At 36.5% G+C, this 27,217-nt stretch overlaps 1 protein-coding gene across 6 annotated transcripts in view; it reads right to left on the reverse strand.

Annotated features, from left to right (window-relative positions):
• Nucleotides 1-27,217, reverse strand: part of KAT6B (lysine acetyltransferase 6B) — a 240,861-nt gene that overhangs the window by 53,743 nt on the left and 159,901 nt on the right. For all 6 annotated transcript variants that reach the window (XM_077124858.1, XM_077124856.1, XM_077124857.1 and 3 more), the window contains exons 4-7: nucleotides 20,322-20,430; nucleotides 3,824-3,939; nucleotides 3,504-3,585; nucleotides 924-1,056 (exon numbers count right to left, since the gene is read on the reverse strand). In XM_077124858.1, the coding sequence (XP_076980973.1) occupies nucleotides 924-1,056; nucleotides 3,504-3,585; nucleotides 3,824-3,939; nucleotides 20,322-20,430 (440 nt within the window). The remainder of the gene's footprint in view (nucleotides 1-923; nucleotides 1,057-3,503; nucleotides 3,586-3,823; nucleotides 3,940-20,321; nucleotides 20,431-27,217) is intronic.

Here is a 27,217-nt window from a genome sequence, read left to right on the forward strand (position 1 = left end):
AACTGTTTGAGATACTATTGGAGGGGGCGGGAGCAGTAAGCAAACAATATTCTTGGGCATTTCCATGCTGGGTACAGATTTCTCCTACTCCTCTACATCACAATAACCCTTTCACTAAACCTAAAGAGATAGGTGAAGGTCTACTGAGAGAACTGCTTCAAACATTCAAGTCTACTGAATGCTGAGAGTCAAATCTATACTCTGCATAAGTTTAAAAACCCATTCATTTCACCCCTTAGTTTTTCCCTGTTTCTCTCTTCAAGATTCCTGCTAAGTGCTCTGCTGGGCTATAATGGCAACTATATGGTAACAAGAATAGTGGAAATGGGGTTATCTAGTAGATCTGCAGGCCACTATGAATATGTTATTTTGTATGTATGTCTGCACATGTGTGCATGCACCAAATGTTGCTGTTTAAATCTTTGAGGACAAACTTCAGGACAATCATTTGCAGGTTCACAGAAGCTATTTCATAGAAGGAATCGTAAAAAACTGTTACACTGAATTAGTGTAAGAAGAGAAAGTCTCTTTCTAAAATGTTATCTGGAGCAACAGACTTACTTAGACATGGATAAATCCCTCCCTTGTTTTAAAATTCCTGTAAGAATATTTATATCTTCTAATGCTCAGCCAGTAATAAAGTAGGCTGAACAAGTGTTTCCAATTCTTACATTCTGCAGCTCAAAAAATGTCACTTACTATCACAGCTATTAAGGACAGAAGACCCCAAAATGCCAATTGTAATTAAAGATGTTACTTTCAAAAAATTTTCACAGCTTTTGCAAAAGCATACTCATCCTCGAGTTTGTAAAATGATGGTTAAAAAGTCTAATGGAATCTAGGGACAGGGGGGGCAGGGGTTACAATCAACTATATTTTAAAGCACAACATAAAAGATTTCTTTCGATAAGATCTCAACCTACAACAATCGTTGCTTTAATTTATTTTTCGGTCGTCCAATGGGTTTTGCATATCGTCGTTTTATTTGTGCAGCTTTCTCATGAAGTAGTTTTCTTCCCTTTTTCTTTGGTCTGCAGACTTGGCAAATCCACATCCCTGAATTGATATATATATGAGAAAAATATTTTAATGTTTCATTTTAGGAGAAGATATTAAATATACACTGCAGCTTCAATAAGCTGCCCAAGGATGTCTGTATGCAGAACTTTATTCCAGAAAGTGGATTCCCTTTTGTCATGCTCCTCAGGAAGCCATCATTAAAGGTCAATTTCCTGGGGATAAGGTGATGAGAGCAGAGGGCTGCTACTATCTCAGAACCCTTCCAGGAGGCTGTTTCCAACATGCCCCAAACCCCACATCCCACATAAATACACATAAAAACCTGCCCCTGTCAAAAATAGATCTTTTGCCTGGGGGAGGGAAAAAGCAGGGGACTGCACAACATTTTCAATTCAATGAATTTGTGGAACATCTAGAATAAATATTTGTTGTAACATGTCTTTCTGGAAATTTTCAACACTAAAATAATTATCACCATAAAATACAATTTTTTAATTATAGGTTTAAATTTAAGTACTATAGAATTATAATAATTAAAACTAGAGATCTGGCATAGGCAAACAGGGCCATGGATAAGAACTGAAAGAATAAAGACTAAAGAAACGTTTCGCATATCAAGAAATCTTATTTCAAATCAGTTGGAAAGAATGAAGTGATTCAGTAACTGGTGATAGAACAAATAGCTATCCATCTGGAAGGAACAGAATTATGTCCTGTCCTTTACGAAAATAAATTCAAGGCGATGAAATATTATAATTTGAAAAAATAAAATGCTAAAACTACCAGGAAAAATAGATGGATATTTATATAGTCTAAGCATGACTGACATTTAAGACTGAAGCCATAAAGAAAAAGATTCACGGCTTTGACTACATAAAATATAAAGATCTTCTGCAAATCAGTAAGAAAAGGGTAAAAACGACAGAAAAATAATTAATGTATAAAAAACAGGCACTTCACAAAAGATGATATATTAACGGCCAATAAGCATACAAGCTTGACAGTAGAAAAAAGTGTCTCTGCTAATTTTTTTCTTTGGGTAGTGAGATTGAAATTATCAAAGACACTGTTTTTTTCTACTATCAAGTTGGTAAAATATAACACTGTATTTCACACTGAATGTTAGATACCATAAACTATAAGATGCATCTGAGTCCAAAAATTGTTAAATGTAAAAGAAAAAAACAAAACAACAACAGAAACGCATCTTAAACTCAATGGAATGTAGTGACAGTAAGTGCTGACCACAAAGCAGGGCAGCAGGTATCCCCATATACTGGTAGTTGGGATGAAAACCATGCCTTTCACGTACATAGCCTTTGATCCAGCAATTCCTCCCCTAGGAATTTATCTTAAGGAAATAATCGTGGATGGAAAAAATTTGAAACATGTTTTGTAATGGCCACCATAGTGGAACTGGTTAAATACAGTTTGTTTGGGGTTGAAAAATCTAATACCTTCAGGAACTACCCACATTTAAATATGTGACTGAAGCAAGCTAGAATGTAAGACAAGAAGGAGTAGTGAGATTGTGGCAAAATGAAGCAAGCATACCCAACCCAAAGGATTCAATTTCAATTTTTTTAAAACTACCATGCCAAGAAAGCATATTGTGGCCCACAGTCATTGGCCTATAGCTCCTGCTCTCTACACTCATTTAAAAACCATGCTTAGGAGAACAATTTAATGATGTAGGAATGTTTGCAATCTATTATTAAAAGGGGGGGGGGGATAAGGTTCCAAAAAATAGATGCAGATTGTTTCATTTCTTTTTTAATGGAGGGGGTGGGTGGGTAGAAATCCAAATGATTTTTCTTTCTATCCTATTTGCCTATCAGATTTTTCTTTCTATCCTATTTGCCTATCAGTATTTTCTAAGTCTTCTACAATGAATATTTATCAATTTTGCAATAAAAAGGCAAATTTATTTTTAAAAGGTTTAATACACTGCAAAATGAGAAAAAGAAGCTGAGCTAGGCCAACTTATATAATATAGAGAAGAAAATCCATATTCTGTCAGACAACCAGCTATAAGACAGTTCAGATACTCATGTTCAAGATGTCAACAAATGGCCAAGAAAAACGCAATAGCTTTATGCCACATGGAGTCATCATCATTACCATCATCACCAAAAGTATATGATTTCATACCCATGAACACTGTATTAAATTATATGGAGAATGTTTTAAATTTTTTACCTACCCAATCTAAACTACTTCTAATAAGAGTGTTTTGTGGAGAGGGATGGTCTTTTTATTCCTGTTTCTGAATTAGAGTCTTTATTATATGTATTACCCTCAAGCTAAACGTTTTTATATTCCTTTCTTCCCAGCCTATGCCAAACCAACACAGGTAGGGAAGATGGGAGGAATAAAAAAAATGCTTAAGGAATTTGTACACCTCTGAGGTGTCAAACATCAGGTCAAGGCTAGTGAGTAGTTAATAAAATAAAATGCATTTTTAATATGGCTTAAATGTTCACCTTTTGGCATTCTGGATAGTGGTGGGTCACAGCACTCCATATGGAATCCTCTATCACAGGAGTCACAAAAAAGCATATTATCCTGTAACATAACATATTAGAGACTGAATGAGACCTAAACCGACTGGACAGGCCCAAGATCCTTATGCTCTCAGATTAACAATAATGAAATATAATGAAGCACCAAGATCCCTGTTGAGGTTTAGCATCACATGTATTTAAAAGTTATAAAAGAAACTAGGAACTCTCTACAAAAAAGAAAAAACCTCGACACTGAAATGAATTATTTGCCTGGAGGCCGACTACTGAAACATACTCACTGCGTTTTTGCCTTGGATTCTACACGCACTGCATGTCTTGCATTCGATACACTGCCACCTTAAGGCCTTCACATTTGTTGTTAATTCAGGACAAAACTTCAAACAGGATGGGTGTCCTAAAAGAATACAAAGCAAATTGCTTTATAGTAATGGTGCCTTAGATTTTTTTTAAGGCTTCTATTCGCTAATCTTTAATAGATAGTCGATGATGCTAGCCCAAGAAACTTAGGAACTTAAAAACACAAAAAGATCAGGGAATCTAAATCACAAACTTTGCTTTTTGCCTTTCCCCCCCCGTATGTAATGGAAAGGCTATGAAAATGTTTTCCCTCAGAGAACTGTAGAAAACTGAGACCAATTCTAAGCCACAGTCTTTGAGAACTTGAAGATAACTTATGTTCAGATTTTGTTTTCACTCTTGTGCCTTCTGCTAGTGCTCTGGCACTCACCATCTCCATCAACCTCCATCAGCCCAGATTTTCCTGATCTGCTGGACTGGGAGGGGAGTGCTGAAGTTCAGATAACTGCTGCTTTCTGTACATGATGAAATTATAGAACTAAAAAACAACAGTTAGGTAAACAAAAAATCAGGGTTGCTTAATGTAATTAATGCAACTCTAAATAAATAAGTAATCCAATGTACACAAAGAATATCCCATTGCTGGGCCAATCTTGTCCCTCAATTTAAATTCTGGAAGTGGAGCTGAAACGGTGAATATGAGAGAGATTCAAGTTGAAAGATCCAGATCAAATGGAATATGCCAAGAAGCATACCTTCAGCATGTTCTCCCTGTTTTCCTGAGCATTCATCTCCTTCACACTGCCTGGGTACATTTTTCATCTAGCAGCTCTCCACACTCCAAGTGCTAACTGCTCACATTGCAAAGGAAAAGTGGAGGCCCTGAGGAGGAGCATCATTCAAAGAGCCTCACCAGGCTGCCCTGAAAACAGATTCCTCCAAAAGATTTGGGAAGCACATGTCTCAACTTTTTGGAAGGGCAGTTCAGTGTAAAATCTGATGGTCTTTATCATACAAACCTGGAGAGATCTCCGACCTTGATTTTATTTTTCATGTTTCTAGATCTGGTCTTTAAATAGCAAGAACATTAGTAAGTCCCATGTGAAAGAACTTATAACCAAGTTGCAAAGGAAACCTGAAGGGTAATAAAAAAAAAAAAGCAGATTCTACAATTTTGGAACTGTTTAATAATTTCCTGACTTTGGCAGACTCATTGTTTAAATATGTATTTTGGGTTGCTGCCAAAAAGTCCCTTAACAGGTGCTTCATAAAATTCCATCCACAAGGAGATTTGGCTTTTTGAAGCAAAAACATTCAAAATCAATCATCAATACCGTTAATAAAAGCACACTATTCCCGAGTTTGAGAAAAAAAATCTAAACATCTGTATTTAAGATGTTGAGAGAATAAAACGTTGTCAATGGATTATGATCTCGGGCAGGAGACACCTAGGCAGATGCATTTAACCTATGACACTATTCTTTTTCAAGGCCTTCTCTCATTCAAATGAATGCATGAGACAAAGTTTAAATATATAAAAATGGTATCAATCTTCTCTTTTTGCTCAGGAACAGCAAACAAAGACAGCTTGCTAGTCAACTTTAAGAAACATACTGCAAAGGGGGATGGGAGAGGTCTGCTTTGATCAGTCCCTCCCCCCTCCCCCTCCTCCAATATAGTGAAGTGGGGAGGGACTCAACTTTTAAAGAACAGCAATTTAAATTCCACTCTTAAATAGGTCCCATCAGTTTAAAAGTATAACATTTACTTCTTTTCTCCCCTTTTATTACTTCCTGTAAGTCATGCATCACTGGCACATATGACCTCAATTTCATGCACTAAATTTTTCCCTCCATTAAAATCTGCTTTTGTACTTTGCAGGTTAATATTCAGTAACTAAAGTAATTCACATCATATTACAACTTACTATTTATTCTCACAGATATCCTATGAAAGATAGTTTTTTAAATAATTACACATTTTGAAAATTAATGGACGTCAATCATTTTCAATCAACAGCAAGGAATATGTTTTCTCTTAATGCTTTCTCTCACTTTAAGCAACGTTAAATCTCAAATATTACGATTTAAGCTATCCTGTCAAATTCCAAATTCTTCAGTCTATTTAGCATTAGAGAATTGGCCATAGATCCCTTCCAGCTCTAAATTTTCATGATTCTGTAAATGAGTCTTGATATGCTTTATCTATAAAAATTAGATAAAGGAAAATAGTGCTATTGATAATATAAGTCCTTACACCCCATTTAGCCATTCCATAAACTCAATAATTCTCTCTAAATTCTAGTTCTTTCTGCTCATATAATTCTTGGTGATTTGTCTTCTTGGAGTTTATTTTTGTGGCTTGCAATTTATATACACATATTCACTCATTCATTCTTACTACACATTCACTCATTCATTCTTACTACACACATTCAGCACCAGCAGCTTAGTTTTATCTAGCCCCCCCAAAGAAGAATATTGTTTAAAATTAAAATGTCCCTAAACAAAACAAAAAAATTAAAAATAAATTAAAATTAAAAAAATTATAATTAGAAAAATTTCAAATACATTCCAATGGGACCACAAACTGTAGAAATGATCTTTGGATAAAGTACTGGGGAAGGAGAAAAGCATGGGCTCTATCATAGACAGAATAATGCCCCCTCCCCATGGATGTCTACACACCAATCCCCATAATCTGTAATTTCATGGCAAAAGGGAATTTGCAAGTGTGACTAAAGGTACAGACCCTAAGACGGGGACTTCATTCTGATTATCTGGATGGGCACAATCTAATTACATCAGTCCTTAAAAGCAATAACTTTTCCAGCTGAGTTACAGATGAGAGGGAAGAAGTATGAAGCATAAGAGGGACTTGATCCACTGTGGCTGGCTTTGAAGATTGGAGGAAGGGCCATGATCCAAGGAATGTGGGTGAGTGGGCTCTAGAAACTGGGAACAGCCTTCACCTGACAGCCAGCAAGAAAAGGGGAATCTCAGTCCTACAAACACAAGGGACTGAATTCTGTCAACAACCCAAATGAACAAGAAAACAGATTCTTGGCTAGAGTCTACACAAGATAATAAGGCCCTGCAACACACTGATTTGAACTCAGTGAGACCCATGTCAAACTTCTGACCTACTGAATTTAAGATAGTAAATTTGAATTGCTTTAAGTCACTAAGTTTGTGGCAATTTTTTACAGCAGGAATAAAAAACTATTATGTACTCAGCCCCTTAGGCTGACTATTTGACCATCTGTCAATCTATCTTTCTTTCAACTAGTATTTAATGAACACTGGAGATACAATGAGATAAAATATAGACATGGTTCCCACAACTTCTGATCATATAGTCTAGCAAGACAGACAGACATTAAACAAGAATTAACATTATTGTGTGATGAAGGCACAGATCAGGGTTAAGGAAAAATCTAGGGGGTTAGAGGATGGCCTCCCTAAAGAAGAAACCTTAAGAATGAGTGGGATTGGCTGGGACCATAGGGGGAAAATTGGGCAGACAGGATGTACAGAGGTTCAGAGGAAGAGAAAAACATAGTAAATTCAAGGAGAGGAAAGAAGTCTAACATAACTAGTGTGCAAAACATGAAAGGAGTAGTGATATGGGATGGAGTTAACAGGAGCCCAATCTGGAAGAATCTATATTAAAGACAGTGGATTTTTTTCCTACATGTAACTGGTATGAAATTCTGTGATCACATTTATAATTTAAAAAGGTAACAGGCTACAATACGGAAAGCGGATGAGGGAAAAGAGGGTCAAGATTAGATTTGTTATTATAATAGCACAAGTGAGTGGGGTCGATGGGCGTATGTGAAAAAGTGGATGGACATATTAGTATGTAGAACAGATATGGTTTGGTAATTGTTTCCTGCAAAAGAATGATATAAAGGGAGAAGACACGAATAACTCCAAATTTCCGGCCTGTGACACTAAATGAGTAGCCAATGGTGTGCCATTTGGTGAAATAGGAAATCTGCAGAGGGAAGTGGATGATTTTTAGGGATGGGGAGTATGCAGAGCAATGCAAGGTTGATAAGCTATTCAGGGTATTAAATTAGAGGAGCTTATGGGATGTCTAAGTGGAGAAGCTCTGTAGACATTCAGATCTAATGGTATGGAGCTCAGGAGAAGCCATGAGACAAAATAAGAAATAGGTCCAAGGACATCCCCTTTGGGGATGGACAGAGGAGAGGAAAGATATGGAAGGAGGTGACAGAGAGAGAAACATGCAGAATATGTAATCACAGAAGTTAAAGGAAGCAAACATTTCGAGAAAAAGAATTTTCAACAAGGTCAAATATGGCTGAGAGGAGTATCTGGTGTAGATGAAATGATCTCCATCAGATTTAAAAAAAATATTTAATTGACACATATTCACAAACATACAGTCCATAAATGGTGTATAATCAATGGCTCATAATATCATCACATAGGTGTGCACTCATCACCACGATCATTTTTTAGAACATTTGCATCATTCCAGAAAAAGAGATTAAAAGAAAAAAGAAAAAACTCATATATCCCATACTACTTACCCCTCCTTCTCACTGACCACTAGTATTCCCATTTACCCAATTTATTTTACCCCTTCCTCTCTATTATTTATTTTTTTATCCATATTTTTTAACTCATCTATCTATACCCTGGATAAAAGAAGCATCAAACACAAGGTTTTCACAATCACACAGCACACTGTAAAAGCTGTATCTTTATACAATCATCTTCAAGAATTAAGGTGACTGGAACACAACTCAACAGTTTCAGGGACTTCCCTCCAGTCACTCCATTATATCATAAACTAAAAAGGGATATCTATATAATGCATAAGAATAATCTCCAGAAGAGACCCCAAATAGCTAAAAGCATCCTAAAAAAGAAGAATGAAGTGGGAGGAATAATACTCCCCGATTTTATAACTTATTGTAAAGCCACAATGGTCAAAACAGCATGGTACAAACACAATAACAGAAGTATTAACCAATCGAATCAAATCAGGAGTGCAAAAATAGATCACTAAATCTATGGTAAACTGATTCTCGACAAGGCCCCCAAATTTGCTAACCTGAGGCAAAATAGTCTTTCCAATAAAAGGGCATTGGAGAGGGAGGAGGGGCCAAGATGGCTGCTTAGCAAGGTGCGTGTTTTAGTTCGTCCTCCAGAACAACTACTAAATAACCAGAAACAGTACAGAACAGCGCCCGGAACCACGACAGTGACCGGACACACAGCATACCCCAGTCTGGACCAGCTGGACTGGCTGCGAGCCCCCCCCAGAACTGTGAGTTCCCCAAGCCAGGGTGCCCGGCGCCCCACCCCAATAGGCGGCTTCCCAGAGGGAAAGGAAAGACACTCTAACAGTAGCAGGGACTGAGTCCAACCAAACACCAATTGTGGCATTAACTAACAAACTCTGACTACTAAAAATAGGCACCCAATCAGGCGAATCTGGTCAAGGCGGAGGTCGCTTACTGGGCTAACCGAAAAAGAGGAAAGGGGACGAAACGGAGGTTTTTGTGGCTGTCTCTACGGAGGCTTGGCTGCCTCTGGATTCAGCAGCGGGGCTACGCAGGCTGCAACTGCCCCAGGCATAGGCAGAAACGGGCTGCTTTCAGGGCTGTCTCCCACCTGTGCCTTCCCCAGGGGAGGGGTGAAGCTCAACTCAGGTGGAATCCCTCCCTCTAGGAATTCAGAACCTAGGGCTTGGCAATTTGAAGCCATTAAAACCAGCCTACAACCTCTCCTCTGTCTCCACCACGCCCCTAGCAGGGAGAGCCTTTCAAACTTAAAGGTGCCACAACATCTTTTGCTGGTGCGACCCACAGGCAGACGCACCACATACTGGGCAGGATAAGAAAAACAGAGCCCAGAGACTTCACAGGAAAGTCTTTTAACCTGTTGGGTCTCACCCTCAGGGAAAACTGACGCAGGTGACTCCTTCCCCTGATAGGAAGCCAATTTAGCCCGGGAAAACCTGGCTGGAGTCTATATTACCTATGTAGACCCTCCTAAGGGTGGGGAGGGAAAAGGCACCTTACAAGCAGGGCAAGAAACAAGAAAACAAGAACTGAAAAATTATCCTCTGTTAAACAAAACCTAAGCTAGAGGTCCAGAAAAAGCTGAACTGAAGGTCAAAGAACAGATAGACAACAAACTCATCTAGCAAGAAAACCCTAGGAAGGAGAAGTGAAAGCAATCACCAGAATAAACTAATTAAGGTAATAAAATGTCTAGACGCCAGCAAAAAATAACAAATCACACCAGGAAAAGTGAAGATATGGCCTAGTCAAAGGAACAAACCAATAGTTCAAATGAGATACAGGAGCTGCAACAATTAATTCAGAATATACGAATAGACGTGGAAAACCTCATCAAAAACCAAATCAATGAATTGAGGGAGGATATGAAGAAGGCAAGGAATGAACAAAAAGAAGAAATGGAAAGTCTGAAAAAAGAAATCGCAGAAATTATGGGAATGAAAGGTACAGTAGAAGAGATGAAAAAAACAATGGAAAACTATAAGGGTAGATTTCAAGAGACAGAGGTTAGGATTAGTGAACTGGAGGATGGAACATCTGAAATTCAAAAAGAAACAGAAACTATAGGGAAAAGAATGGAAAAATATGAGCAGGGACTCAGGGAATTGAATGATAATATGAAGCTCACAATATACGTGTTGTGGCTGTCCTGGAAGGAGAAGAGAAGGGAAAAGGAGAAGAAAAACTAATGGAAGAAATTATCACTGAAAATTTCCCAACTCTTATGGAAGACCTAAAATTACAGATCCAAGAAGTGCAGTGCACCCCAAAGAGAATAGATCCAAACAGACGTTCTCCAAGACACTTACTAGTCAGAATGTTAGAGGTCAAAGAGAAAGAGAGGATCTTGAAAGCAGCAAGAGAAAAGCAATCCATCACATACAAGGGAAACCCAATAAGACTATGTGTAGATTTCTCAGCAGAAACCATGGAGGCGAGAAGACAATGGGATGATATATTTAAATTACTAAAAGAGAAAAACTGCCAACCAAGAATTCTATACCCAGCAAAATTGTCCTTCAAAAAATCACTGAGAGAATTTGTGACCAAGAGTCCAGCTCTGCAAGAAATACTAAAGGGAGTACTAGAGACAGATATGAAAAGACAGAAGAGAGAGGTGTGGAGAAGAGTGTAGAAAGAAGGAAAATTAGATATGACATATAAAATACAAAAGGCAAAATGGTAGAAGAAAGTACTTTCCATATAGTAATAACACTAAATGTTAATGGATTAAACTCTCCAATCAAAAAACATAGACTGGCAGAATGGATTAAAAAACAGGATCCTTCTATGTGCTGTCTATAGGAAACACATCTTAGACCCAAAGATAAACATAGGTTGAAAGTGAAAGGTTGGGAAAAGATATTCCATGCAAATAACAACCAGAAAAGAGTAGGAGTAGCTATACTAATATCCAACAAATTAGACTTCAAATGTAAAACAGTTAAAAGAGACAAAGAAGGATACTATCTAATAATAAAAGGAACAATTCAACAAGAAGACATAACAATCATAGATATTTACACACTGAACCAGAATGCCCTAAAATACGTGAGGCAAACACTGAAAAGGGAAATAGACACATCTACCGTAATAGCTGGAGACTTCAATTCCCCACTCTCATCAATGGACAGAACATCTAGACAGAGGATCAATAAAGAAACAGAATTTGAATATTACAATAAATGGGCTAGACTTAACAGACATTTATAGGCCATTACACCCCACAACAGCAGGATACACCTTTTTCTCAAGTGCTCATGGATCATTCTCAAAGATAGACCATATGCTGGGTCACAAAGCAAGTCCCAACAAATTTAAAAAGATTGAAATCATACAAAACACTTTCTCAGATCATCAAGGAATGAAGTTGGAAATCAATAATAGGCAGAGTGCCAGAAAATTCAGAAATATGTGGAGGCTCAACAAAACACGCTTAAACAACCAGTGGGTCAAGGAAGAAATTACAAGAGAAATCTGTAAATATCTCGAGGCAAATGAAAATGAAAACACAACATATCAAAACTTATGGGATCAGGGAGATATCTTATGAAACTTACAATTGGAGGCGGTTTTATGGACCTTAAACCTAAAGCAAGAGCATTGAAGAAGGAAATAAATAAATGGGAGCTCCTCAAAATTAAACACTTTTGTGCATCAAAGAACTTCATCAAGAAAGTAGAAAGACAGCCTACACAATGGGAGACAATAGTTGGAAACGACATATCATATAAAGGTCTAGTATCCAGAATTTATAAAGAGATTGTTCAACTCAACAACAAAAAGACACCCAACCCAATTACAAAATGGGAAAAAGACTTGAACAGACACCTATCAGAAGAGGAAATACAAATGGCCAAAAGGCACATGAAGAGATGCTCAATGTCCCTGGCTATTAGAGAAATGCAAATCAAAACCACAATGAGATATCATCTCACACCCACCAGAATGGCCATTATCAACAAAACAGAAAATGACAAGTGCTGGAGAGGATGCGGAGAAAGAGGCACACTTATCCACTGTTGGTGGGAATGTCAAATGGTGCAACCACTGTGGAAGGCAGTTTGGCGGTTCCTCAAAAAGCTGAATATAGAATTGCCATACGACCCAGCAATACCATTGTTAGGTATCTACTCAAAGGACTTACGGGCAAAGACACAAACAGACATTTGCACACCAATGTTTATAGCAGCGTTATTTACAATTGCAAAGAGATGGAAACAGCCAAAATGTCCATCAACAGACGAGTGGCTAAACAAACTGTGGTATATACATACGATGGAATATTATGCAGCTTTAAGACAGGATAAACTTATGAAGCATGTAATAACATGGATGGACCTAGAGAACATTATGCTGAGTGAGTCTAGCCAAAAACTAAAAGACAAATACTGTACGGTCCCACTGATGTGAACCGACATTCGAGAATAAACTTGGAATATGTCATTGGTAACAGAGTCCAGCAGGAGTTAGAAACAGGGTAAGATAATGGGTAATTGGAGCTGAAGGGATACAGACTGTGCAACAGGACTAGATACAAAAACTCAAAAATGGACAGCACAATACTACCTAATTGTAATGTAATTATGTTAAAACACTGAATGAAGCTGCATCTGAGCTATAGTTTTTGTTTGTTTGTTTGTGTTTTTTGTTTTTTTCCTATTTTTTATTTTTATTATTATTTTTATTTTTTCTCTATATTATCATTCTATATCTTTTTCTGTTCTTTTTCTAGTTCTTTTCCTGAATTGATGCAAATGTACTAAGAAATGATGATCATACATCTATGTGATGATATTAAGAATTACCGATTGCATATGTAGAATGGAATGATTTTAAATGTTGTGTTAATGTTTTTTTAATTAATAAAAAAAAAAACTTATGGGATGCAGCAAAGGCAGTGCTAAGAGGGAAATTTATTGCCCTAAATGCCTATATCAAAAAAGAGGAAACGGCAAAAATTCAGGAATTAACTGTCCATTTGGAAGAACTGGAGAAAGAACAGCAAACTAACCCCAAAGCAAGCAAAAGGAAAGAAATAACAAAGATTAGAGCAGAAATAAATGAAATTGAGAACATGAAAACAACTGAGAAAATCATAAAACCAGAAGTTGGTTCTATGAGAAAATCAGTAAGATTGATGGGCCCTTAGCAAGATTGACAAAAAGAAGAAGAGAGAGGACGCAAATAAATAAGATCAGAAATGGAAGAAGAGACATAACCACTGACCCCACAGAAATAAAGGAGGTAATAACAGGATACTATGAACAACTTTATGCTAATAAATACAACAATGTAGATGAAATGGACAATTTCCTAGAAAGGCATGAAAAACCAACTTTGACTCAAGAAGAAATAGATGACCTCAATAAACCAATCACAAGTAAAGAAACTGAATCAGTCATTAAAAAGCTGAGGGGGAAATCAAGAAACAAATTCCATTTACAACTGCAACTAAAAGAATAAAATACTTAGGAATAAATTTAACTAAAGACACAAAAGACCTATACAAATAAAACTACAAGAAACTGTTAAAAGAAATCACAGAAGACCTAAAAAGATGATAAATTTATCTGGAAGGGCAGGGTGCCCCGAATTGCTAAAAGTATCTTGAGGAAAAAAAACGAAGCTGGAGGTCTCACGCTGTCTGAAGATACTTTTAGCAATTCGGGGCACCCTGCCCTTCCAGATAAATTTGCTTATTGGTTTTTCTATTTCTGAAAGGTAAGTTGTTGGGATTTTGATTGGTATTGCGTTGAATCTGTAAATCAAATTAGGTAGAATTGACATCTTAACTATATTTAGTCTTCCAATCCATGAACACGGTATGTTTCATGAAACAGGAAGCCAGGAGAGAAAGCTAGCAGATGACGCCATGTTCGCCTTTTGCCCTTCCACTTGTGAGAAAACCCTGAACTTCACTGGCCTTCTTGAACCAAGGTATCTTTCCCTGGATGCCTTTGATTGGATATTTCTATCGACTTGTTTTAATTGGGACATTTTCTTGGCCTTAGAACTGTTAACTAGCAACTTACTAAATTCCCTTTTTTAAAAGCCATTCAGTTTCTGGTATGTTGCATTCTGGCAGCTAGGAAACTAGAACAATAGGATTTAACAAATGAGTATGACTGCTGAATCACTGTATTGATATTTCTGTTGGTCTCCAGTGTCTTGGAGCAGTTAGAAGAACAAAACAAAAAATTATGAAACTGTAACCCCAACCAAACTTTAAAATCTGTTCTGTAACTACTTGTTAAAATGTATATGGAAATTTATTGCTCTTTTGTTTATATGTTATATTTCACAATTAAAAAAATATTAAAAAATGAAAAACAAACAAAAATAACCTCCAGGATTACCTCTTGACTCTGTTTGAAATCTCTCAGTCATTGAAACTTTTGTCTCTTTTCTCTCTTCCTCCTTTTGGTCAAGAAGGCTTTCTCAATCCCATGATGCTGGATTCCAGCCCATCCAGGGGTTCTGTTCCACACTGCCAAGGAGATTTACACCACTAGGAATCATGTTCCACATAGTGGGGAAGACAGTGAGTTCACCTGCCGAGTTCACTCACAGAGAGAGGCCACATCTGAGCCACATAAAAGGTTCTCTGGAGGTGACTCTTAGGCATAATCATAAGTAGGCTTAGCCTATCCTTTGAAGGAATAAGCTTCATAGGGGGGAATCCCAAGATCGAGGGCTCATCCTTTTGATTTAGTTGTCCCCACTGCTGGTGAGAACATCAGAAATTCTCCAAATGGGGAAGCTGAATATTTCCTTCTTTCTCCCCAGCCCCCCAAGGGGACTTTGCAGATGCTTTTTTATTCACTGTCCAAATTACTCTGGGATATACTGGGGCATTACACTAACCTGTACAAACCTACAAAATCTTATACCCTATTCAAGATTCCATGTACATATGGTGTTCAATTAAACTGATCATACAAGCTAAATTAGATAATGTGCTACCCAAAATAAATTTTGCATCAAATAAACATCTTTCCCTTTGGTCTCACAAAGAAGTGGAAGTTTCAAAATGTGGATGATAACATCCTTTCCACTGTATTCTGATGTACATTAGTCCTATCCAGATCAGCTTCCTTCACACCTCTAGTCGAAGTCTGATCACTTTTTCAACTTTTTAATACAGCTCCTGTGTGGGGAACAGCTGACTTTCATAGCTTCAGAGCTCTAACTCTAAGTCTCAGCTGTCACATAAATACCTAAAGTTTCTGGAAATGACCAGGTTATATACAAACAGCTCAGTATTTCAGAATTTAGAAATAACAGTTGAAACTCCTGAATATATGTGACTGCTGTAGGAGCTTACAATCTAATATCATGTACAATAGGCCCCAACCTGATAACCCATGCTTGCAACTTCAGTTTACTGAGTTTTTATATCATAATTAGTCCATATGAGTGAGGCATGATAATATTTGTCTTTTTGTTTCTGCTACTTCATTCAACATATGGTCGTTAAGGTTCATTCATCTAGTGGGCAAGCCTCACAATGTCATTTTTTCTTGCAGCCACTGAGTAGTCCGTTGTATGTATATACCATAGTTACCCCTTTCTGTCTATCAGATTTTGACAAAGACTGAAGCGCAACTCCTATATTTGGGTACAAGGAGGTCACTGGTAACCCTAATAAATACAGTTTTAGCAAAGTAACAGGCTAAATGCAAGATTTCTGTTTCCAGTGTTGATCCCCAGGGATGCTCAATTCAGCTTTAGGCTTTTGGGGAAGTGGGGCTCATCAGTCCTTCCTCCTCCTCTCCCTAGTATTCCATTCCTGTTTGGACTATATCTTCGGGTTTCTTTCTAGTCAAGAGTGCCCATTCCAACCTAATTATGAAGTCAGTGTGTTGTTTGTGTGAAACTGGATGACTAAGCAATCATTTCCTCTAGGACATTTCCACACAGTTACTTTAAGAAACCAGAAATCTTTTTTATATTCCTATATAGCTACATACTACATCTATGAACTTCCCTCGGGAGCAGAAGACAGGTAGGTTGGTTCAGTGTTTACACACAAGACAAGACTAGAAAAGGCTTCAGGTCTCCCAAGTGTAGTCTGATAACTGTACTCAACAGATCTTGCTCCCTTTATGGCACATAAAGGAAAAATTATAAGGTGATTTTTCTCACTCTCCCAACTGCATCATAGCAGCCTTTCTTCTATTTCCAGTTTCAATGAGCTTCCACTTAGAATGATGCAGTAATTTTGAACTGAACACTTATCTTAGATTCGCTAATTTGAAAACACACATGCACACAACTCATCTGTAAGTAAGATTTAACCACCCAGCAATCTTAGTAGCAGACACAAAATTTCATTTGGTATAATATCTAATACTTATGTGAAGCTAATTAAAGATAATTTGGTTTTAATGAGGCAAAGAGAATATAACAGTGTTAATTTTAAAGTAGGCTGATCCATGAAAGTCAAGTAAAATCATTCCCTACTCCCAGCATTTCCCAGACCTAAAGACTATCTGATGATTCCCATATTCATATTATTAATGGTCAGAATAATCCTTCACATTTGTCTAATGTTTTATGGTTAGTAACGATTTCATAGTATGATCTCATTGAAACCTTCCCTAGGCTCCATGGATGCATGGTACAAACTCAATTCCCCACATTTAAAGATCAGGAAAATGAGAATTACATATTCAGCAAGCAGCAGAAGAAAACTACACTGGGGTCACCACATATGGGGCTCCTTGCACTATCCACCTCTCCTTACATTTTTACTACACACAAGCTTGAATTTTTTTTCTAAGAACTTTTAGCAGCAAAAAAAAAAATAGTTAAAGAAAATACTGCCCAGTTGCAGTATGGAGCTATCTTAAAAATAATGAAATTTCTAATTGGATTTCCTCATGACGTAAACAGGAGGAAACATTTATTACATTTATGAAATCTAATAGATTCTAAATGTGACATCATACAAATGGTATTTCAGATAGAGGCTACTAAAAAGCATCAGACGTATGGGAAACACATTTAAGAACGATCTTCCTTATGGGCTGCCATCTATATTTCCCTTTTCTGGTTTTATACTGCTATGGGTATTTTTTCACATAAACATCTTATGTTCGGGATCTCTTTGATCATTATAAACAGCCTCAATTCAACCCTAGAACTGACCCTTCTGATTGTGAGAACGCAGCCATACCCACAAGGTCAACTACGGGTACTAAACAACCTGTAATTTCTACTTGAGAAACTGGACTGGACTGTGATGCTGGTACTGTTGAGCCATGTCAGGATATTAATATTTTCCCCTGCAATTACCAAGGTGTCACAGCAGAGCAGTATAATTTACAAAACCCCCAAGGTCCCTAAAATGGGCCATATTTTAATTTGCTTATTTTATTTGAAGATGAACAACAATAACCAAGACTACTCGTTTGATCTACCAGATGAAGCAAATGTCTACAAAGCATTTCCCCAAGTTAGGAACAAGAGTTTTTTTTTTTACTAAAGTAGCCAAATCCAGGCTAGTCCAGGATACTCAGAGGAAGATTAAGTGAACTTCAACATTAGAGCTGGATCCATTGCTGAGTCCAGAGAAGCTATCCCAAACAAAGGGACATGATGACTCCAGGGCTTGAATTTCTGCCAAAGTCTTTGGCTCTCTCTTCCTGAAGGGAGAGGGGGAGTCTGGCTCACAAGATGACTCTATCTACACAGGCCTTATGGAGAGCATCCTTAATCCACTCTTTTCAGTTTATTAAAAGGGAAAACAGGAGGGCATTTTTGAAAAGCGAAAACAGCACTATACCCATGCACCCCTAGCTTAACCTGAAAAAGTATGAACAAAACTAAGAAACTTTAGGGAAAAAAACATTCAGTGAGCTCAAAGTACAAAGGAGATCAAACTTCTTCTTTGGCAGGTCTTCAATATGGGAAAGATGAAGAAAGATTGATTACATCAGGAAATCTAAGATCTACTTGTTTAGAATTACACCTTTATACCCTGTGAAGAAGGCCTTGAAGTTATGATCTAGAAGATAATGATCTCAAATTCCTCATCAACTCAAGTAAGTATATCACTAGAGGTAAGGAAATTTATGAAAGGAATTTTTCTTCCCAGATTTAAGTACATCTTTAATCTGTCTAGGTGCTCAGACAAATAGATACTAAAGAAATAAAATCGTGAAGGGTGTCTTTAAAGTACCACCTAAAAAATCATGAAGGGTGCACCCTAGACAAGTGAGAACCACTGAACTGATCAGGCAGTTACACAAAAGAATAATTCATTCAGAATGAGCCCCATGGGAAAACCCAAAATATAACAACACAGAACTGATGAGTGAGGCACTACCACACTGTTATAAAACAGATTGAGGGTTCAAATTTATTAGACTGAACATGCAGATAATGTTTCCATGCCCTTTTGTCACTATCCATGATACCACGGCCAGGTAGAAAATTTTTTAATGATTTAAAATTTTCTGTAAAGCCCATCAAAAAGACTGCCAGAATGCATTTCTCAAGTATGGTTTGAAATGATTTTATTTCCAGGGCTTTCACCCTCCTAGTCAGATCCCGATAGCAACTGAATATGCAGATGCAAGTTAAACCTTCACATGAGGAGCAAGAATCTTCATATTAACACTGTCATTCCCCAACATTGGAAACATTTCCTTTATCCACCATCAAGCAGCTGTCATAAGTGGGGACATGATTTTAAATTACTTATAGCAATCACAGACAACAATATCAAACATGCCAAATAACAGTGGCTGACATTTATTGCACACTTACCACAGACTATAGATCTTGTGCTAGGCTATTTTCCTGTGTTCTCTCATTTAATTCCCATAAAACAAGAGGTGGGTGCTACCATTTTATCTCAATTTTCTCATGAGGAAACTGAGGCTCAGAATGGTTAAGTAACTAACTTAAGGTAGAAGAGTTGGATTATGGCTAGCTCTAGAGTTTGCTCTTGACCCCTATACTCTAATGACTTCCTAAGAGAGAGCACTCTATTGAGCTTTGCAGGTCTGTTTTTTTGTTTGCTTGGTTGGTTTCTTTTTTTGGAGATAACTATAACCAGAGAACACACAATCATGAATTTTAAAATAAGACTGGATGGTGGTGGTGGTGGTGAATTAGTCTAGAAGAGGAAAAAATTAAATGTTAACATAAAGAGATTAATTTTTTCAAGCCCAATAACTACCAATCTGCTGACTGATATGTATCAACTATTAACAAGAAGGAATGCTGGCCAGTAAAACAAATTCTTTTATGGTAAGCCTAATTTGTCTTTGTAATTTTCTTTATAAAATTGGGAATGTGGTCTCTTTTTGATGAACGAAAGGCAAAGGTGACAGCTAGCTTCAAAGCATTTTGGATATTGCAAGTTGTCATAGTCCAGAGTCCCTACCCAGCTAATCATTAATTTCAACAACACCTTCTGCACAGACTATTCTTTTACTATCTTATTCCAGGCAACCTGAATTTCTTCCGTGCCTGGTGATTTCTAACTCTTTCTGAGTTGCAGAGAGCTGGGCTGTAATATTACACTTCACTATGAGCTGTCATGGCCTGAAACACTATATACTTTAACTCAAAGAGCTTTTACATTTGAGACTTCAGACTATAGAAAGCAAAAGTGATTCTGGTTGTAGTCAGTTTGAACGTTTAGAATTCTCTACATTGAACTGATCTGTAATTCAATAATGTTAGACAATCAAAACTTAATTATAAATAAAAATATATAGTATATAAATATATATAATGTTGATGCCAGTGCTAATACACTCACTCATTTTTCTCCTTGTATGTGCTTTATTTTTTAAATTTAAAATGCTATTACCAAGTAATTGCTTTAAACAGAAAATACATTTTTGTAAATAATATGAGTTATAATAATGAGGAGTCATGGTACAAACATACAAACTTACCACTACTGCCACAATCTGCACAAGAGAGAAGTTCTTCTGGTTTCTTTTCACGATTTGATTCTTTAGTCCCCAAACAGAAACTACATATTGGAATGGGATCGGCACGAGGCTATGATAAAATGAAAAAATACCGTTAGTTTTCCATTTCAAAAGTTAAAACATAAAAATCAAAAGCTTCTTGTATAATTCTTTAACAAAGAAAAACTGCTGAATAAGTTACTCAAATCGTTGTCTGCCAATAAAAAAACTCAATATTATTTTATATTAAAATATCACCTGAATTAATACCTTTAAATGCAGTATATAAGACTCAGATTACATGTAATTTTTATTAAACCGACAAAAGACCTTCCTGAAATGGAAATCCTTTCGTGTTAGTAAAGATTCATTTCAAATCTCAATTGTTCCCACAATATATCTGCCTACTACAAGTTGATTAATCTGTTTAGCAATATTAATCCCATACAGTTAGATAAGAACTTTTAAACCATCAAAGACTGTAATGTAGTTCAATATCAGGCATAAAACACTGACAAGTTTTTAGGTCTCATAATAACAGAATTTGAATTATGCAAGGACTTTAAAATTCAGTGGGGGCATTTGAGAAGATTCCAAGGACATTAGCAAGGGCTTTCTGGTACCTAAGTCTTCCTTCAGTAAACCACACCATGCCACACAAAAGAGATCAGCTCTCAATCTCTGACACTATCACTTTATAAAAGAAACAACAAAACATGTGTCTAACCCTCAGTAACCTTTCACGCTCACTGTGGAGATGGCTTTTAACAATGTATAAATCTGCATTTATCTTAATGCCTCCATTGTTATTTACTACTACCAGCAACACTAGCACTCCCATTCCTGTAAACAGGTTACTGTGCCTACAGATCTGGTCAGATTGTTCTGAACAGCCAAAACTGTATGAAAACTAAAATTCTGTTGCTTATTCAGACATGTTGTCTGTTAGCCACCTGAATTTTTCTATCATATGTTTGTATCTGAATCTCATGAATCAAAAACTCAGGAGAAAAAAAAAAACAAAACCTCAGGACAAGAACACCTATCCTAATCAGAAATGTTTTTAATGTTAATTAAAAATAAGATTTTGCTAGGTCTAACTCTTAAAATATATGTCAGCTTGGAATAAAGCTTCAGCCCCAACATACACCTCATTGCTCATCAACTCTCTCCCAATTGCCTAATACATTATTACCTGGTGCACAGTTGGCACTGAAAACATTTTTGAGTGCTATTAATGTAGGTTAGCTTAAAAAAAAACCACCCTCTCCTCTGAGATAATATTTCAAATGGCTATAATGATTTCAACAATGTCTTGGGTTCACTGTGACAAAAATGTCATCAAAAATTTATCTTATGGCCAGGCATTCATAAAATTGTTTGATATGACTGTTAATTTTATCTTACAATATGAGCATTCATTATCTCACTCTTATTTTCAGCTTAATTTGCTCTTTTGATATGCACAGGTTTTACCTTCTGAGGTGGCTATGCAAATGTATTTTTGTAGCCCCAGCAAAAAAGCAGAGTACAAAACACCCTGTGCTGGAAAAAACAGAAAAGACAAGCCACAACAAATTGGTCACTGACTCCAGCCACAGTTTTTTAAATGCCAGATAATCAGCACTGCATAATTATGGATCCATAGTTATTACTTGCAACTACTCAACTGCAGTACCTTGGGAACACTTTTGTTCCTTTAAATAGCAATTAAAAGAACAATCTGGTTTTAAAGTGACAACATTCCCCTGATAGATTCTAGCTAAAACCCAGGTCTTGCACTAATGGGATTCCTGCTTTCATTTGATATAACAATGTTCAAGCCATTGCTGCCATCCTTGCGGTGATAAATAATTTACAAAATGTCACATATCATTCATGCAATGAAACAAATCCAAATTTGCAATCCCATTTTTCTTTCCCAGATGATTTTTAGCTGTAAGAAAGACATGGCCATCAGCCAGCATTCGTGCTCATTTTTCGTTTTAACTAAAGGTAACACAAAGGACAAAGGTTGCTAGTAGTTCATGGCCAGAAAGACTGATGCCCTGTACTGTGTGCCCAATAATAGAAAGCATAGATGCTATCACTTCACACCACATTCAAGTGGACCCCACCATGCTGATGAATGCTTACAACCATCTATTTTAAGGATAACTATCTCACAATACTCTATAAAACCACTGCATTATACAGAAATGTCTGCCCTGCTGAATTATTGATAATTCAAAGCACTTTTTTTGCTAACCTCAGTGTAGCCGAGTCTAATTAACTTTAAAAAATTGTCACTTGCATGAAATGAAATTTTTACAGTAATGCAATGTAAATGGGTCGCAGAATTATTATGATTTACCACTCTCAGACTACATAAAAACTATTTTTTTTTAAATCCCTTGTAACAGATTGAAATGGACTGCAGTCAGAAATAGGTATAAGTGGCAACCTGATTCTACACAAGTCCACTACAGACATGTTACATTTAAGAGTTCTGAAAATTATACAAAAATCCCCAAATTTTTAATTCTTTGAAATTTCACAAAGGCATCCAACCTGTTGATAATGTTTTCTCATCAATATGCCAGAATATTTCAAACTAATCCTAAGAATTAATACCCATGGATAGGTCTAAATATGAAAATACTCAACAAACTATGTTAACTCTGCTCTGGAAGCATCTCTTCTTCATCTATGCAATGGCCTTGGGACAGCTGTTAGATGAGAGGGTTTTCATACACCATCTCATTTTAATCATCTAACAATTCTGCAAGGTGTATATATATATATATATATATTACTACCCCCATTTTAGGGAGAAAATTGAGGCTCTAAGAAGCTAGGTAATTTTTCAAAGTTGTACAGGTTCAAGTATGAAGCTGGAATTCAAACATAAGTCTGTTTTCACTAAAGCCAATTTCTCATCTTTGTCACCTCCCCTTTTCTTCTCTTCTCTGCTTTTTCAGAAAAGAGTTCTCAAGATAAAAAAAAGTTTTAAAATTATCTTTCCATCAACAGCGATGATTTTTATCAATATACTCCTAATTTCTTCCATGCGATTTCTCCCATGACCAATGGCGCATATATATATATATTTTTAACTATTAAAAAGGCAACCAATAATACACCATAGATTATTTATTTATTTATTACAAAGGGAAAAGGTACTTCCGCAATGGAGAAATCTGATGGACATTTACTTGATGAAGTGACCAAATTTAACATTACCAAACTGTCTACTGTGTGTCCCCAGGGTGCTATATCAGAAGGAGTCAGCAATATCCATGTGGTATTTTTGCCAAAATCATTTAACTTGAATCGAATCCCAAGAAACAAATCCGAACAGAGGAACATTCTGTAAAACAACTGGTCTAGACTCTTCAAAAAATACCAATGCCATGTAAGGCCCCCAAAAGAGTCGAACCACTGTTTTAGATGAGCCTAATGTGGCATGAAAACTAAATATAATTTGCCATCCTTGATTGAATTCTAGATTAAAAAACAAAAACACCTATGGCTATAAAGGACATTGTTGGGATAATTAGGGAAATTCAAATAAGTACTATGTATTAGGTTATATATCAATTGGATATCATATAAATTTCTTGAATGTACACAATTGTGGCAGAATGTCCTTGTTCTAAGGAGATACGTGCTAAAATATTTAGGAGTAAAGTGTCATGACATTGGCAACTCACTTGTAAATGATTCAGAAAAAACTGTTTTTATACCTGTGTACAGAGAGCGAGAGAAAGCAAATGTATCCAAATGTCAGGAATTGGTGAATCTATATAAAGGTTATATGAAAATTCATAATATTCCTTTAATTTTTCTGCATTTTAAAAACTTTTCCAAATAAAAAGTTGGAGAAAAAATAAAATAGAATCCCCTTCACTCTCAAAAAAGATGTACTGAGCTATTATGTAATAGCTGAGCTATATGTAATGTGGATTGTAAGAATTTATAAAACAAAGTATCTCAATCCAAATTACCAATTCACAGGAAACACAGAGGACAGAAGAACATGTTGATCTATATACCAGGGGGATGCAATGCGCTAAAACTCTAGAGGACAAATGACCCAGTTTCTTCAACAAATCAATTAAAAGGGAGAGGAAGAGATACAGATATTGAAAAATAACCGATAGAGTAAGAGAAATTTAAAAGGCATTACCAGCCAAATGCAATGTATGGACCTTGTCTTGCTCAAGATTCAAACAAATTGTAAAATGAAACAAAACAAGATTTATGACTTGTTGTAGAAACTGAGACTAGCTTTGGATAGTCTCCAAAGCTATCCAAAGCTTTGAGGGGATAAGCTGCTATCTTCATTCACGTGCAGGGATTAGGCTTGTTTTCCATGGTTTCAGAGAATCAAATTTGGACTGACAGGGTTGTCACAGAGAGTTAAACCTTCTAACAGAGCTGTTCAGCAATGAAATGGATTATGCTTTTTCAAAACAATATTTTTATTGACAAATCTTTACATGCATACAGTCCATGTATGGTGTACAACTGATGGCTCACAATATCATCACATAGTTGTGTATTCATCACCATGATCATTCGTACAGCATTTGCATCACTCCAGAAAAAGAAATAAAAAGAAAACTAAAACTCATACATACTATATGCCTTATCATCCATGCCTCTCATTCACTACTAGTATTTCAATCTACCCAATTTATTTTGCCTTTTGTACCCCCTATTTATTTTTTATCTATATTTTTTAATTCATCTGCCCATACCCTGGATAAAAGGAGCATCAGACACAAAGTTTCCACAGTTACGCAGTGTCATTGTAAAAGCTATATTGTTATACAACTGTCTTCAAGAATCAAGGCTACTGGAACACAGCTCAACAGTTTCAGGTACTTCACTCCAGTCACTCCAATACACCATAAACTTAAAGCAGATATCTTTATAATGCATAAGAATAACCTCCAGGATAACTTCTCGACTCTGAAATCTCTCAGTCACTGAAACTTTATTTTGTTTCATTTCTCTCTTCCCCCTTTTGGTCAAGAAGGTTTTCTCAATCCCATGATGCTAGATCCCAGGTCATCCCGGGAGTTCTGCCCACGTTGCCAGGGTGATTTATACCCTGGGAGTCATGTTCCACATAGGAAGAGAAAAATAGATTATTCTTGAGGCAGTTTCTAAAGGCCACTGTTATCAGAAGAGATCATGGAGAGGGATGGGCCCCACAGGGACAGTGAAGATGCCTCCATGTAGAAAGTAGCCTCACACAAGTTGGGGCTCCCGGACTCTTCAAAGGTCCTTTGCAGATCAAATATTTTAATGAGTCTATGGTTAGATGATTTCTGAAGGCCCTTCTTGGATCTAACTTTCTATTGATTCTATCCTACTTAAAAGACATTTTAAGAGTCTTCAGGATCCTGGATCTCAAAACAAAATAGTCTTTTCTGAGAAAACAATCTTCAAATCTAGGACAATAAAGTTTTGAGAAGCTTTACTTTTGCTTACGATTACTTTTGCTTCTGTCCTGAAGTGCCTTAAGAGTCTAATAGGGCAAAAATAAATGAAAGCACATGTACTAGACCAGAGCCTATCCAGCTCACATACTTCTCCTGACAATGAAACAAAAAGGGGTTTTGTAGGTCAACTCCACTGTGTCCTCTCAGTGATAGGGGCTATCCTTCTATTTTCACAGTCTCCTAATAATCTACCCCCTTGAATTATCTTCAACTTTCTTGAAGCTACTTACAAAACATAACATATTATGACCTTCAAGTGTTTACAACAATCTAACATCTTTCACTCACATATTCACATTTGCATTATGGAAAGACCCAAATTTAAATTCTGTTCACTGAGGCTCAGGTTTCCTAACTTATAAAAGGACACAATAATATCCATGTTGTCTAGCTCTAGGGTTGCTAAAGTTCAAATGCCAGGGAGTGCGTGAAAGTACTTTGTAAACTATAAAATTCTATTCAAATGTTGTTACAACTGTTGAAAAATTCATTGTGGCTATAAAAACACGACCAAACAAACAGCTTCAAGTTCTCAGTAAACATCAGCACAAGTGAATTGTTCTGGAGTTTTAGAATTACTCTATGAAAGACTCTGCTTCTCCAAGCTCTATGATAAATTTTAATGTTAGAGAATTAGTTTCTTAAAGAATGAATTAATCAGAAAGGGTAGAAAATGTGCCATTGAGAGGCATGAGACTGGTAACTGATTTTTTAAAAAATAAATAAAAGAAAGATAAAGGAAGAAAAGCACAAACAAATATAAAATCTTAAATGAATAATACCACAAAGGCAAACAAAGATGGATATAAATCCTTAACCCTCAAGTGGCAAGCATTCATCTTTGGAGAATGTTCTCTACACTTGAGCTCAGACAACTCAATTTTCAGTAACTCCAGAACTCTGGTAAGTGAAACGCCTTTTGTGGTCAAAGAACTACAAGCCAGGGGTACTAGCCTGCTGATTCAAAACGCTTTGCTCTTTTGCTTTCCTATTCCTTTGTTCCTTGTTTCCTTTTGAGCTTAATTCCAAGGCAATCCCTGACCATCCTCTCTGAAACTGCATTCTACCCATACTCCTCTAGGTTCTCCATATCTTGATTTAGTCTTCTTCAGTATCTATTGCTGACTGACATATTATGCATTATTTGCTTATTTTCCCTTATTTGCTTATTTTTCCCTTACTCAGTTATAAGCTTCATCATGAGGACTTTGTTCATTGCTATATCCCCAGTCTCAAAGTATATTTGCTGAATAAATGAATGAACAAATTATCAAACTGTCTTAAAGTTAACAATTGATTCTTCTGATTCATCAGGCTTAGAAATATTTATTTTCACGTAGATCCTAATGACTACAAAATGATGTGTAAAGCAATCAACAATGCAAG

The sequence above is a fragment of the Tamandua tetradactyla genome, chromosome 13 (assembly GCF_023851605.1).
Source record: "Tamandua tetradactyla isolate mTamTet1 chromosome 13, mTamTet1.pri, whole genome shotgun sequence".
Lineage (NCBI taxonomy): Eukaryota > Metazoa > Chordata > Mammalia > Pilosa > Myrmecophagidae > Tamandua > Tamandua tetradactyla.